At 44.0% G+C, this 14,516-nt stretch overlaps 1 protein-coding gene across 2 annotated transcripts in view; it reads left to right on the forward strand.

The window, feature by feature from the left end:
- The window catches only part of LOC102807403 (tripeptidyl-peptidase 2-like), a 147,503-nt gene extending 133,725 nt beyond the window's left edge, over window positions 1-13,778 (forward strand). For both annotated transcript variants that reach the window (XM_085502513.1, XM_085502520.1), the window contains one exon: window positions 11,666-13,778. In XM_085502513.1, coding sequence (XP_085358639.1) covers window positions 11,666-11,755 — 90 coding nt within the window. In that variant the 3' untranslated portion in view covers window positions 11,756-13,778. The remainder of the gene's footprint in view (window positions 1-11,665) is intronic.
- The last annotated feature ends 738 nt before the right edge of the window (window positions 13,779-14,516 follow it).

Below are 14,516 nucleotides of genomic sequence, written 5' to 3' on the forward strand. Positions count from 1 at the left end.
GGTACTCCGGGCGGTCCCTCAGAGTCTTCCATCTGTATGACTCGGTGAGCCACGCTTTTGGGGTGAGGCGGAGTATCATCGATCCCAGTGATACGATGTATATACCCCCACCCTTGATCCTAAAGTGACCACCTAAGGTGGCTTCAACACTTATGGGATCACAGGCGTCGGGATCCAAAGCAACCCCGTCGGCACATCTCTCCCCTGTCCGTCTGAGTGCGGAGTGGGGCGCAGAGCACGCAAACGGTGTTGATGGGCGGCGTGGGTCAGCCGCGGAGGATGTAATGCTTAAGGCCCCCGGGTGGGGATAACGTTAGGCAACACTTCCCACTGGACCAAACGCTACCCGGTTGGTGTGTCTCGGGATCAGACCCCATAGCGTGGGATGAGACCAAAACACCCCCAACCGGATTCCAAGGCTCCTTCCCCAGACCCCAGTACCACGAATTTGGCAAACCGGGCAAAGGGGGATAGCCGCGTTCCATGGGTGTCTTTGCCAATTGAGGACGACCCATCTAGCCCTGAGGGCAGAGTTGCTTGAGTGCATTATTATGCGTGCCCAGCACTCTGGTGACCTTGGAGGCAGAACGCACCAGCCTCCTAGACCAGGCGACATTTTTACTGGTGGGCCACCGCACATCTACGTGCGACACCCCCTAGTGTTGCCTGGCTCGCTTGGCCAGGGCCACTACTGTGCTACGAGACGCGGCCTTAGACGCACGTGTTTTCGCCGACAAGCTGAGCTGGGGTACGTCCCCCACCTCAGTGACGCAGACTGGACACCCTCCACCCTCTTTGTTCAGGGAATGGTGGGTACAGTCTCGAAGCTTCAGAGTGCAATGAATCAGAGGGTTCAGATCGAATCCGCTAGCCAGTTGGTCCTGCCATGGGCAAGCGGAGGGCACCCCAAGCACAGGGCGTTGTCCGCTAGCCAGAGTCAGCCAGGAGGCAAGCGCTTATACTCTTCCATAGGAGGGAAGGGTAGTGGCGCGCCCCCAGGGAGGTAAGAGCCAGGTGGTGGCTCCTCACCCTCTCTGGGCGGACGTCTACCCGGCAGCAGGGGAAGCATGTTTTACGCTCACCTCTGCAACCGGGGGTGACAGGCACGTGTTCGGTGAGTGGCCAGGTCACAACTTAGTGACTACTTCAGGCCTTGGGGAGCTCGCCTCATGGGGGAAGGGAGCACCCCCCCCCCTTGCAACTGCCGAACACGTGGCCACACATCCCTGTCGTACACAGATTGCGCCGGTGTAGTCCGGTTTGGAGACGGCGGGTGACCGATACCTGAACCTTTCCAGGTGGTGACATCCGTTTACGGCATACCGCTGAAATCTCCATTTCCCCCCGTCAGTGTCTCTCCTGTTGGGCACTGCCAGGGGACTCTCGCAAGGCAGAAGCAATCAGACAGGAAGTAGCAGTTTGCTGGGGAAAGACGCCATACACAGGGTACATCAGCCGGAACTAAGTCCAGGCTTCTACCCAAATGTGTTCGTAGTACCAAATCTACAAGTGGCAGGCGTCCAGTTTTGGACCTAGACAGACTAAATCAGTACGTGCCCCTCGATCGGTTCCACATGGAGACACCATTCAGGGTTCTTCTCTCCATCCACCGTTTTGACTGGCTAGCCCCGCTATACTTAAGCGGGGCCTACCTGCACGTACCGATGCACCTAGCGAGTTGCCATCTCCTTCGAATCGCCCAGCTGGGCCAAGTATTCGAACTTCGGTGCCCCCCCCGTTCGGGTTAGGCACAGCGCCCTACGTGTTCACCAGAGGGATGAAACAGGTAGTGCTGCTGCTTCACCAGATGTCGGTACACCTCAACCCGTACCCGGACTACTGGTTACCAACAACCCGGGCAAGGGGTAATAGCCAAACGCATCAGGCTAACACAGGATTTACTTCACCAGTTGGGCTCGTTAGTAAATCGACAAGTCCCACCTCGAGCCAACGTGCAGTTGGTGTCCCTGGGCATGGAGTTTTGACACAGAGGTAAGCTTGGCTTAGCTATTTCAAGCATATTGCTTAGCGCTAAGCAGCCTAGCCGAATGCCTAGTCAGCGTTCCCTCGGTGTCCCTCCGTGAACTAATGCGGATTGGAATGATGACCTCGGTTCGAAGGGTCGTTCCCCAGGCCGCACTACGCAGCCGCCCGGTATAACGCTTGTTATAACGCCGAGCTCTCCTATGGGAACTAGATAGGCGGGTTTTGATCTCGGACCAAGTGAAGGAAGCCCTGCCCTGGTGGTCGTCACTGACCAACCTTGGGCAGAGGGGCCCCCTTGGACCCACTCGCCGCAGGTATGACTCTGGTAACAGATGCCTCCCCCCCGGGTTGGGGAGCGCATCTATTGGACGAACAAGCCCAAGGATATGGCTCCCGCATAGTTTTGGGACCACCATATCAACCGGCTCGAACTGTGAGCAGTGTACTTAGCACTACCACGCTTTCTACCCGTAGTTCGAGACCACAGAGTCCTGCTCCGCACAGACAACGCAGCGGTGGTCTCCTTCAAGAAGGAGGGGGGGACGCATTCCCCATCGTTGTCAGTCCTAGCAGAGCAAAATCCTCCTTTGGTGCCTGGAATACAATGTGGAGCTAACCGGACACCACCTTCCAGGGGTGAGGAACAGTCTGGCGACGCCCTTTCAGGGCGACTCCGTCTCCAGAACACCGAGTGGCTGATACCCCAGTGGGTAGCCTCCAGGCTGTTTCGGCTGTGGACGGTCCAAGGTTAGACCGTTTGCCGCACCCCGGAACACCAAGCTCCCGACGTACGTAACACTCCTGCTGACTCCAGGAGCCTGGGCCAGGGTCGCTTTGCTACCCCGCGGATCCACTTAGTTGTGTACGCTTTTCCTCCCTTCCCGCTAGTCCACCGGCATATTATCATTGGTTGCACCCAATTGGCCGAACAGGGCCTAGTTTCCACTTCTGTCGGAAACGATAGTCGAAACACCAGCAGTGCTTCCGGACTTACCGGACATGCCGTCCCAACCAGACGGCGCACTACCACGAGCCCAGCGGGTATCACTTGCCCGCATAGAGGCTCTCATTAGACCTGCACATACGAAAGCTTTATCTGAGCGGGCTGCCAACATCCTGGCCAGGGCGAACTGGGATTCCACCAATGCAGCCTACATTTCTAGGCTGCGAGCATACACTGGTTAGTGTAGCGGAAGGGAGATTGATCGATACCATCCCTCTATTGGCCAGGTAGCAGGCTCCTTCGTCCACCTGTTTGACGAAGTGGGTTTGTCCTATGCAGCGTTCGTTGGCTACAGGTCGGCCTTGTGCCCCACCATTCAAACGTATGGGAACAAGACTAACCGATTGTCCTACTATTAGGAGACTATTTACTGCTTTCCAGACGCTGAGACATGCAAGGGAACTGCCCATCTGGGACTTGTCGGCTGTGTTGTCCACTCTAAGCAGACCGCCTTTTGAGCCTCTCCAATCAGCACCACTCAATTTTTTGATGTGGAAAATAGTCTTCCTACTGGCCCTCGCCTCAGGTAGGCGCCGGTCAAAGCTAGGCGCGCACTATCCTTTGCGGACGGTTGTGCCGCTTTTATGGGCGATCAAGTTGTACTAAGACACGAATCGGGTTCTCGCCAAGAACCAAATCCCAGGACACGATCCTCAACCGATCATCATCCCCCGGCTGGCAAATATTGTCAGTCCGGAAGATCAGGAGGAATTGCTTCTCTGCCCGGTCCGAGCGCTGAGTTGCTACAAGAACCATACCAGGTTTTGTAGACGGGGAACCAAACACATGTTTTTGTGTTACGGCCCTGACAAGCGGGATAAGCCGGTTTCCCCGACTTCCATCCCCAGGTGGATTACTGCGACTGTACTGGAGGTCTATAATACACTATCCTCCTCAACACAGACCTTGCAGAGACACCAAGTACAAGAACATGAGGTCCGTGCGATTGCTAACTCACTAGCGCTAGCGTCAGGTGCCCCCCTCAAACACATTCTGAGGGCAGGCTTCTGGAGAACGCAGAACGTCTTCATCAACTACTACCTCGGAGACACCCAATCTATTGAGCAGGGTCTCTTCAGGTTAGGCCCCGTCGTAGCGGGTCAGGCCTTGTTTGCTGACCCAGCCCGAACGACTGCAGGGGCCTCTGCGCATAGGCGATAAGTCAGTCTCTGCATTTTTGCGGGCAGATTGTCTGTTCCACTAGCACTTCCTGGAAGCTCCCAGGTTTTGCTTCTGTCGACCTACGCCCTCATGTGAACTGTTTCGGTCCTACTTCAAGCTTATCACCCCCGAGTTCGGCTTGGGTCTAGTTTTCTCGGGCACACCGAACCCTGTCACCACAGCAGCACTGGCTTCTTGCTTCTGGGACAGCACAGGCAAGGTAAGACACCACCCTTCTTGGGTCTTAACTTAGGTTTTTGGGTTTGTTTTTCATCCCGGACTGGGGGAAAGTCTTTCATCATTCTCCTTTTTTTCTGTTTGCTCGGAAAAACCCGCCACCTATCGGTGTCTGACTCTGCCTACAGTTCAAAATAGTCATTTTGACTGATCAGAGTCTATGGTGGGTAATTGAACGTAGTGAATTTAGGCGAGGGTTCTCCGAACCCGCCTATTCACATAGTTAATACCCACCATAGACTCCGGGTCCCCCCAACCTCCCCACTCTTTCCGTCGCGTTGGTCTAAGTCCTCGAGGCAGAGAGAAAGGAACCAGAGTGAAGGACGGCTACCTGTGGCGCTGCCAGGTGGCCTCGGTCACGTGGGTTCGTGACGTGAGGGGTGGAAGAATCTTGAGGTCATGGGGCTTCCCCTGACCTGGATTCTATCTCTCCGTCACCGGCAGAATCGCTAATTAATGCCTACAGTTCAAAATAGTCATTTTGACTGACCGGAGTCTATGGTGGGTATGAACTATGTGAATAGGCGGGTTTGGAGAACCCTCGCCTAACTTTATTCACTACTCCTATGAGGGACATAACGTGTATATGGTCGATCTACATATCGCTGTAAAGCTCTCGAAATCCCCAACAAAATTACGTTTTTCATTTTCACGACCAGCATTTTTGCAACAAAAAAGGCGCCAACAATTGAAGAAATCGAACGTTATTTTCTAAAAATTGCTTTTTTTCGTGTAAAGCGTAAAAAAAAAAGGACTTACCGAACGTAACATTGTCAGCCGCCATGTTGACAATCCATAGGAGGCACTCTCGCGGTAATTCTAACATAACAGTGAGAGGAGTAGGCCAAAAACCACAAAAAATGCAGTAATTTCGCATAATCAATTATAGTCTATAACTATTTATTGAAATAGTTAAAACGATCCGGGTAAAAAACTTTAAATACATCAAAAAAATGAGAATTCCAGTATCAAGTTGGGAATGAGGCTGGTGGGTCAATTGAGGTCATAGAATGCTAATAGCGTGTATGCTAGTTTTTCTTTCAATTTGAAATTGCGCCCTCGTGCAGAGATAAAGTGTATATTGGATGGTACAAAACACATTGAACTCTGGGATATCACATTTGCTGTGACCTGTGGGTTACTGATACAGGTGACATCATACCTGTGGGTTACTGATACATGTAACATCACACCTGTGGGTTACTGATGCAGGTGACATCACACCTGTGGGTTACTGATGCAGGTGACATCACACCTGTGGGTTACTGATGCAGGTGACATTACACCTGTGGGTTACTGATGCAGGTGACATCACACCTGTGGGTTACTGATGCATGTGACATCACACCTGTGGGTTACTGATACAGGTAACATCATAACTGTGGGTTACTGATAAATGTGACATCATACCTGTGGGTTACCGATACATTTAACATCATACATGTACATACCTGTGGGTTACTGATAAATGTGACATCATACATGTGGGTTACTGATACAGGTAACACAATATCTGTTGGTTACTGATAAATGTGACATCATACCTGTGGGTTACTGATACAGGTGACATCATACCTGTGGGTTACTGATACAGGTGACATCATACCTGTGGGTTACTGATACAGGTAACATCATACCTGTGGGTTACTGATACATGTAACATCATTCCTGTAGGTTACTGATACAGGTAACATCACACCTGTGGGTTACTGATGCAGGTGACATCACACCTGTGGGTTACTGATACATGTAACATCACACCTGTGGGTTACTGATACATGTAACATCACACCTGTGGGTTACTGATACAGGTGACATCATACCTGTGGGTTACTGATACATGTAACATCACACCTGTGGGTTACTGATACAGGTAACGTCATAACTGTGGGTTACTGATAAATGTGACATAACTGTGGGTTACCGATACATTTAACATCATACCTGTGGGTTACTGATAAATGTGACATCATACATGTGGGTTACTGATACAGGTAACACAATATCTGTGGGTTACTGATAAATGTAACATCATACCTGTGGGTTACCGGTACATTTAACATCATACCTGTGGGTTACTGATACATTTAACATCATACCTGTAGGTTACTGATAAATGTGACATCACACCTGTGGGTTACTGATACAGGTAACGTCATAACTGTGGGTTACTGATAAATGTGACATCATAACTGTGGGTTACCGATACATTTAACATCATACCTGTGGGTTACTGATAAATGTGACATCATACATGTGGGTTACTGATACAGGTAACACAATATCTGTGGGTTACTGATAAATGTGACATCATACCTGTGGGTTACCGGTACATTTAACATCATACCTGTGGGTTACTGATAAATGTGACATCATTCCTGTGGGTTACCGGTACATTTAACATCATACCTGTGGGTTACTGATAAATGTGACATCATACCTGTGGGTTACTGATACAGGTAACATCATACCTGTGGGTTACTGATACAGGTGACATCATACCTGTGGGTTACTGATACAGGTGACATCATACCTGTAGATTACTGATACAGGTGACATCATACCTGTAGATTACTGATACAGGTGACATCATACCTGTAGATTACTGATACAGGTGACATCATACCTGTAGGTTACTGATACATGTAACATCACACCTGTGGGTTACTGATACATGTAACATCACACCTGTGGGTTACTGATACAGGTAACATCACCCCTGTGGGTTACTGATAAATGTGACATCATACCTGTGGGTTACTGATAAATGTGACATCATACCTGTGGGTTACCGTTACATTTAACATCACACCTGTGGGTTACCGTTACATTTAACATCATACCTGTGGGTTACTGATACATGTAACATCGCACCTGTGGGTTACTGATACATGTAACATCGCACCTGTGGGTTACTGATACATGTAACATCACACCTGTGGGTTACTGATACATGTAACATCACACCTGTGGGTTACTGATACAGGTAACATCACACCTGTGGGTTACTGATACAGGTAACATCATGACTGTGGGTTACTGATAAATGTGACATCATACCTGTGGGTTACTGATAAATGTGACATCATACCTGTGGGTTACCGTTACATTTAACATCATACCTGTGGGTTACTGATAAATGTGACATCGTACCTGTGGGTTACTGATACAGCTAACATCATACATGTGGGTTACTGATACAGCTAACATCATACATGTGGGTTACTGATAAATGTAACATCATACAGTGGGTTGTCATTGTTGATGTTAATATTTCTTGTGAATGTGGATGATAAGCATTAAAGCATTAGAACGTTAAAATAACATAAGATTAGGTAGTAAAAAAATTAATGCAGTTTGTGTTTTTCAAAACACACTTTCAGATACCGTGTCACATGTCTAATTAGTTTAGGATGGATAGTATTAATAAGGATAATGAACTTATTGATATTGTTTTCAGCCAGTCAAGTGGGTATTTCTTTGGTAATAAGTGTAATAGCTACAGTCTAATAATGAAATCAATATTGTACATGTCTTTAATTTTGTTAATCTCTTCTTCATCACACCTGTGGGTTACTGATACATGTAACATCACACCTGTGGGTTACTGATACAGGTGACATCATACCTGTGGGTTACTGATACATGTAACATCACACCTGTGGGTTACTGATACAGGTAACATCACACCTGTGGGTTACTGATAAATGTGACATCATACATGTGGGTTACTGATACAGGTAACATCATTTCTGTGGGTTACTGATAAATGTGACATCATACCTGTGGGTTACTGATAAATGTGACATCATACCTGTGGGTTACCGGTACATTTAACATCATACCTGTGGGTTACCGGTACATTTAACATCATACCTGTGGGTTACTGATAAATGTGACATCATTCCTGTGGGTTACCGGTACATTTAACATCATACCTGTGGGTTACTGATAAATGTGACATCATACCTGTGGGTTATTGATAAATGTGACATCATACCTGTGGGTTACTGATACAGGTAACATCATACCTGTGGGTTACTGATACAGGTGACATCATACCTGTAGATTACTGATACAGGTGACATCATACCTGTTGGTTACTGATACAGGTGACATTATACCTGTAGGTTACTGATACAGGTAACATCATTCCTGTGGGTTACTGATACAGGTAACATCAAAACTGTGGGTTACTGATAAATGTGACATCATACCTGAAGGTTACTGATACAGGTAACATCATTTCTGTGGGTTACTGATACAGGTAACATAACTGTGGGTTACTGATAAATGTGACATTATACCTGTGGGTTACTGATACAGGTGACATTATACCTGTAGGTTACTGATATGGGTAACATCATAACTGTGGGTTACTGATAAATGTGATATCATACCTGTGGGTTACTGATACAAGTAACATCATTCCTGTGGGTTATTCATACAGGTAACATCATTCCTGTGGGTTACTGATACAGGTAACATCATTCCTGTGGGTTACTGATACAGGTAACAGCATACCTGTGGGTTACTGATACATGTAACATCATTCCTGTAGGTTACTGATATGGGTAACGTCATTTCTGTGGGTTACTGATGCGGGTAACATTGTAACTGTGGGTTACTGATAAATGTGACATCATACCTGTGGGTTACTGATAAATGTGACATCATACCTGTGGGTTACTGATACATTTAACATCATACCTGTGGGTTACTGATAAATGTGACATCATACCTGTGGGTTACTGATACAGGTAACACAATATCTGTGGGTTACTGATAAATGTGACATCATACCTGTGGGTTACTGATACAGGTAACATCATACCTGTGGGTTACTGATACAGGTAACATCATACCTGTGGGTTACTGATACAGGTAACATCATACCTGTGGGTTACTGATACAGGTAACATCATACCTGTGGGTTACTGATACAGGTGACATCACACCTGTGGGTTACTGATACAGGTGACATCACACCTGTGGGTTACTGATACAGGTGACATCACACCTGTGGGTTACTGATACAGGTGACATCACACCTGTGGGTTACTGATACAGGTGACATCACACCTGTGGGTTACTGATACAGGTGACATCACACCTGTGGGTTACTGATACAGGTGACATCACACCTGTGGGTTACTGATACAGGTGACATCACACCTGTGGGTTACTGATACAGGTGACATCACACCTGTGGGTTACTGATACAGGTGACATCACACCTGTGGGTTACTGATACAGGTGACATCACACCTGTGGGTTACTGATACAGGTGACATCACACCTGTGGATTACTGATACAGGTGACATCACACCTGTGGGTTACTGATACAGGTGACATCACACCTGTGGGTTACTGATACAGGTGACATCACACCTGTGGGTTACTGATAGAGGTGACATCTCACCTGTGGGTTACTGATACAGGTGACATCACACCTGTGGGTTACTGATACAGGTGACATCATAACTGTGGGTTACTGATACAGGTGACATCGTAACTGTGGGTTACTGATACAGGTGACATCGTAACTGTGGGTTACTGATACAGGTGACATCGTAACTGTGGGTTACCGATAAATGTGGCATCGTACCTGTGGCTTACCGTTGCATTTAACATCGTACCTGTGGGTTACTGATACAGCTAACATCATACATGTGGGTTACTGATACAGCTAACATCATTCCTGTGGGTTACTGATAAATGTAACATCATACAGTGGGTTGTCATTGTTGATGTTAATATTTCTTGTGAATGTGGATAAGCATTAAAGCTTTAGAACGTTAAAATAACATAAGATTAGGTATTAAAAAAATTAATGCAGTTTGTGTTTTTCAAAACACACTTTCAGATACCGTGTCACATGTCTAATTATTTTAGGATGGATAGTATTAATAAGGATAATGAACTTATTGATATTGTTTTCAGCCAGTCAAGTGGGTATTTCTTTGGTAATAAGTGTAATAGCTACAGTCTAATAATGAAATCAATATTGTACATGTCTTTAATTTTGTTAATCTCTTCTAACCATGATCCTGTTGTTTTCAAGATCTCTAACTGCATGATGATTTCTCTATGCTTGCTTTTTGTATTTTCATGATTTTTTGTTTTTGTTTTGTGTCACTGATAATAACTTGTTAGTCCCCGTTCGAACGTAGTCCGAAAACGGGGACTTATGGTTTGCCCTGTGTGCGTCCGTGCATTCGTTCGTCCGTGATCACCTGTATTTCGAACATGCATGGACCGATTAAGTTCAAACTTCACTCATACTTCACACATTATATAGGACATATGCACATGCATTTTTTTCATGATCCGATTAACGATAGCCGAATAGCGGCCATTTTAAGGCCGAAAATGCATCAAAATCGCACATTTTCACCATTCCGGAACCGGATCTCAGTTATGCATGGACGGATTTTGTTCAAATTTTGTACATACATTACATACATAATAGGACCTTGATGCACGTCATTTTTTTTTCGGATCAAGTTCGAAATTGCCGACTGGTGGCCATTTTGTTTTAAAGAATTCAGTTCTGGATCCGTATCTGAGACATGCCTGGATTGATCGAGTTCAAACTGCACACACACAAGGTACATCATGTCACAAATATGTATGTGCATTTGTTTCATGATCTCATCAAAGATAGCCAAATGGCGGCCGCTTTAAGGCCGAAAATGCATTGAAATCGCACATTTTCACCATTCCGGACCCGGATCTCAGTTATGCATGGACGGATTTTGTTCAAATTTGGTACATACATTAAACATAATAGGACCTTGATGCACATCATTTTTTTTCAGATCAAGTTCGAAATGGCCGACTGGCGGCCATTTTGTTTTAAAGAATTCAGTTCTGGATCTGTATCCGAGACATGTCTGGATTGATCAAGTTTAAACTTCACACACACATGGTACATCATATCACAAATAGATATGTGCATTTGTTTCATGATCCGCTTAACAATAGCTGAATGATGGCCATTTTAAGGCCGAAAATGCATCAAAATTGCGTATTTTCACAATTCCGGAACCGGATCTCAGTCATGCATGGATGGATGGATTTTGTTCAGATTTAGTACAATGTGTTGTACATATGCAGGTGCATTTCGGATCAGACCACTGAAAGTGGTCTGAGATTTCAGTCATGATCTGCTTTGAATGTATATGTCACTCAAATAAGGATGGAACGGGGACGTGTCTTTGACAATGACTTGTTTTATATATTATAACCAACTCTGGTTGCCTTCTATTTTACAGATATATCAGCAGCTTGGATGGGAGCACTGTGTACGTTATCTAGAGAATTGGTTACCAGTGAAATATCCAGCCAATTTCATACCATTCTAATGTAATAATAATTGCAGGGCTACTCTGAGCTATCGCAGGGCTACTCTGAGCTATCGCAGGGCTACTCTGAGCCATCGCAGGGCTACTCTGAGCCATCGCAGGGCTACTCTGAGCTATCGCAGGGCTACTCTGAGCTATCGCAGGGCTACTCTGAGCTGTCGCAGGGCTAGTCTGAGCTGTCGCAGGGCTACTCTGAGCTATCGCAGGGCTGCTCTGAGCTATCACAGGGCTGCTCTGAGCTATCACAGGGCTACTCTGAGCTACCGCAGGGCTACTCTGAGCTGTCGCAGGGCTACTCTGAGCTATCACAGGGCTACTCTGAGCTATTACAGGGCTACTCTGAACTATTGCAGAGCTATTTTGGGATATTACAATGCTAGAGTGAAATATTACATTGCTACTCTTGAGATATACTATAGGGCTGCTCAGGGCTACTTTGAGCTATTACAGGGCTACTCTGAAGTTTCAGTGGTTTAATTTCATGATGCAATTTTACAAATGCATTGAGAAGTGATGCTGTGATTATTTTGCAATTATGATGAAGTTAATACACTAAACTCTCTGGGAATAATAAAATAGATTTATCTGGAACTGCAATCATTAAAAATAAAGAACTTGGTCATAGGCCCTTTTTAAAATATATTTAAGTGCTTTTCTATATGTATCTCTATAAGTTGCTAAACATGTATGTAATTCTTGTATCACACTTTCTGAAAATGTATAGTTACAAGCACAATGTTTGTTTTCTCCTGTCAATACCATACTTTTTCTTGATTTGCTAACAGTGATTATTCGGTTGACATTGGAAATTTTAAAAGTACATATTATGTGTTCAAAAGCCATGAAAACACTGCTTGAGTGCGTTTCTGTCTTGGTTTTAGTCTGTCTAGTTTGTGAGTGTTGTCAACATATAGTCACCCCTTTGCCAAATAGCTCTGTGTCATGTACGACACATGCAATGGCATTGAATAGTGGAGTAGTTAATCTACTAAAATGTACTCTGAAAACATCCTTGCAAGTAGGGCCATCTACAGAATTATACCAAATATAGTTGTGCATTTTATATTTTATGAATAATTATGTATGTGCAACAAAGATTATATTCTTTGTCTTTTAAAGTTAAACATGTATGTTTTTAACTGAACTTTTTCTCAGACTCAATTAATTGTCATATGTTCTAAGATATTGCAGCACATTTTTGAGACTGCTTGAAATTCTCTTTAAGTTTCACATTGATTTATGATAATTTGAATATGATTATAATTTACAGGAATTAAATTAGATACTGATCATAATTAGACAAAGATTACATTACAATTTTGTTTTCAGTTTATTGACTATTTCTTTTGTGTGTTTTTCTTTTTTTTAAATTCTAATTACTGGTTCAATGATTTTATAGAAGAATAAAAACTGGTTATATTATTTTTATTTGTTCTGTGAGTTTTTTTTTTCATTTTGCATTCTTTTCGCATTATGCATAATACTAGCAGTACTCCTTTCCCTATCATGCATTATTTGTTGTTATTTGTTGTTGTCTTAGAAACCAATAATACTGTTAGTAATATTGCCGTACATTGAGATGAGTATCTTATTAGCAAAGTTTGCTAAATACATGACCCATATACAAATATATAATTTCAATATTTCACATTCTACATTGTGTCTGATAATGTTGCCAGTGTCTATTCTCTATTAAGTTGATGAGATCATGTTAAAATACATTATTGAAAAAGTGAAATTTGGATGGGTCCAATCAAAATAATATACTCTTTCTGTGTACTTTAATTACAGGTTACTTAGCTCAGGGTTACAAATATCAAATCAACCTCAACTAGAATTTAGTGTTCATATTTTGACTACCTTTATATTAATTGTGTATTATTACTGGTACAGTTCAATTTACTGTAATTTGTATCTACATTGGATGTCTTCATGATTGTTGTACATTTACATTGTCAATATGTTTAAATTGAACACATGTCCTTTGTGTAGTAAATGTGTATATATTTACACTGCAAACAAATATATGTGTATTTTATTGTCTTTTTAGAATGATTGTAAACTTTCGATTATAGTACTGTCAAAATACTACCATGTTTATCACAAATTGAAAGGTAACTAGCTTAAGTTGAAGTACTCACAAATCTTGTCATATACAATAATCCAAAGCCATGTCGAAACAAATTCCCTTTCTAGTACTATTTCAATTCTGCACCACATACCAGACTTTACCATATATCAATATGTAGCATCCCAATCCTGCACCACATACCAGACTGTACCATATATCAATATGTACCATCCCAATCCTGCACCACATACCAGACTGTACCATATATCAATATGTATCATTCCAATACTGCACCACATACCAGACTGTACCATATATCAATATGTACCATCCCAATCCTGCACGACATACCAGACTGTACCATATATCAATATGTATCATTCCAATCCTACACCACATACCAGACTTTATCATATATCAATATGTACCATCCCTATCCTGCACCACATAGCAGACTGTACCATATATCAATATGTACCATCCCAATCCTGCACCACATACCAGACTGTACCATATATCAATATGTATCATTCCAATCCTGCACCACATACCAGACTTTACCATATATCAATATGTACCATCCCTATCCTGCACCACATAGCAGACTGTACCATATATCAATATGTACCATCCCAATCCTGCACCACATACCAGACTGTACCATATATCAATATGTATCATTCCAATCCT

Source organism: Saccoglossus kowalevskii, chromosome 1 (genome assembly GCF_978046115.1).
Source record: "Saccoglossus kowalevskii chromosome 1, keSacKowa6.1, whole genome shotgun sequence".
Classification (NCBI taxonomy): Eukaryota; Metazoa; Hemichordata; class Enteropneusta; family Harrimaniidae; genus Saccoglossus; species Saccoglossus kowalevskii.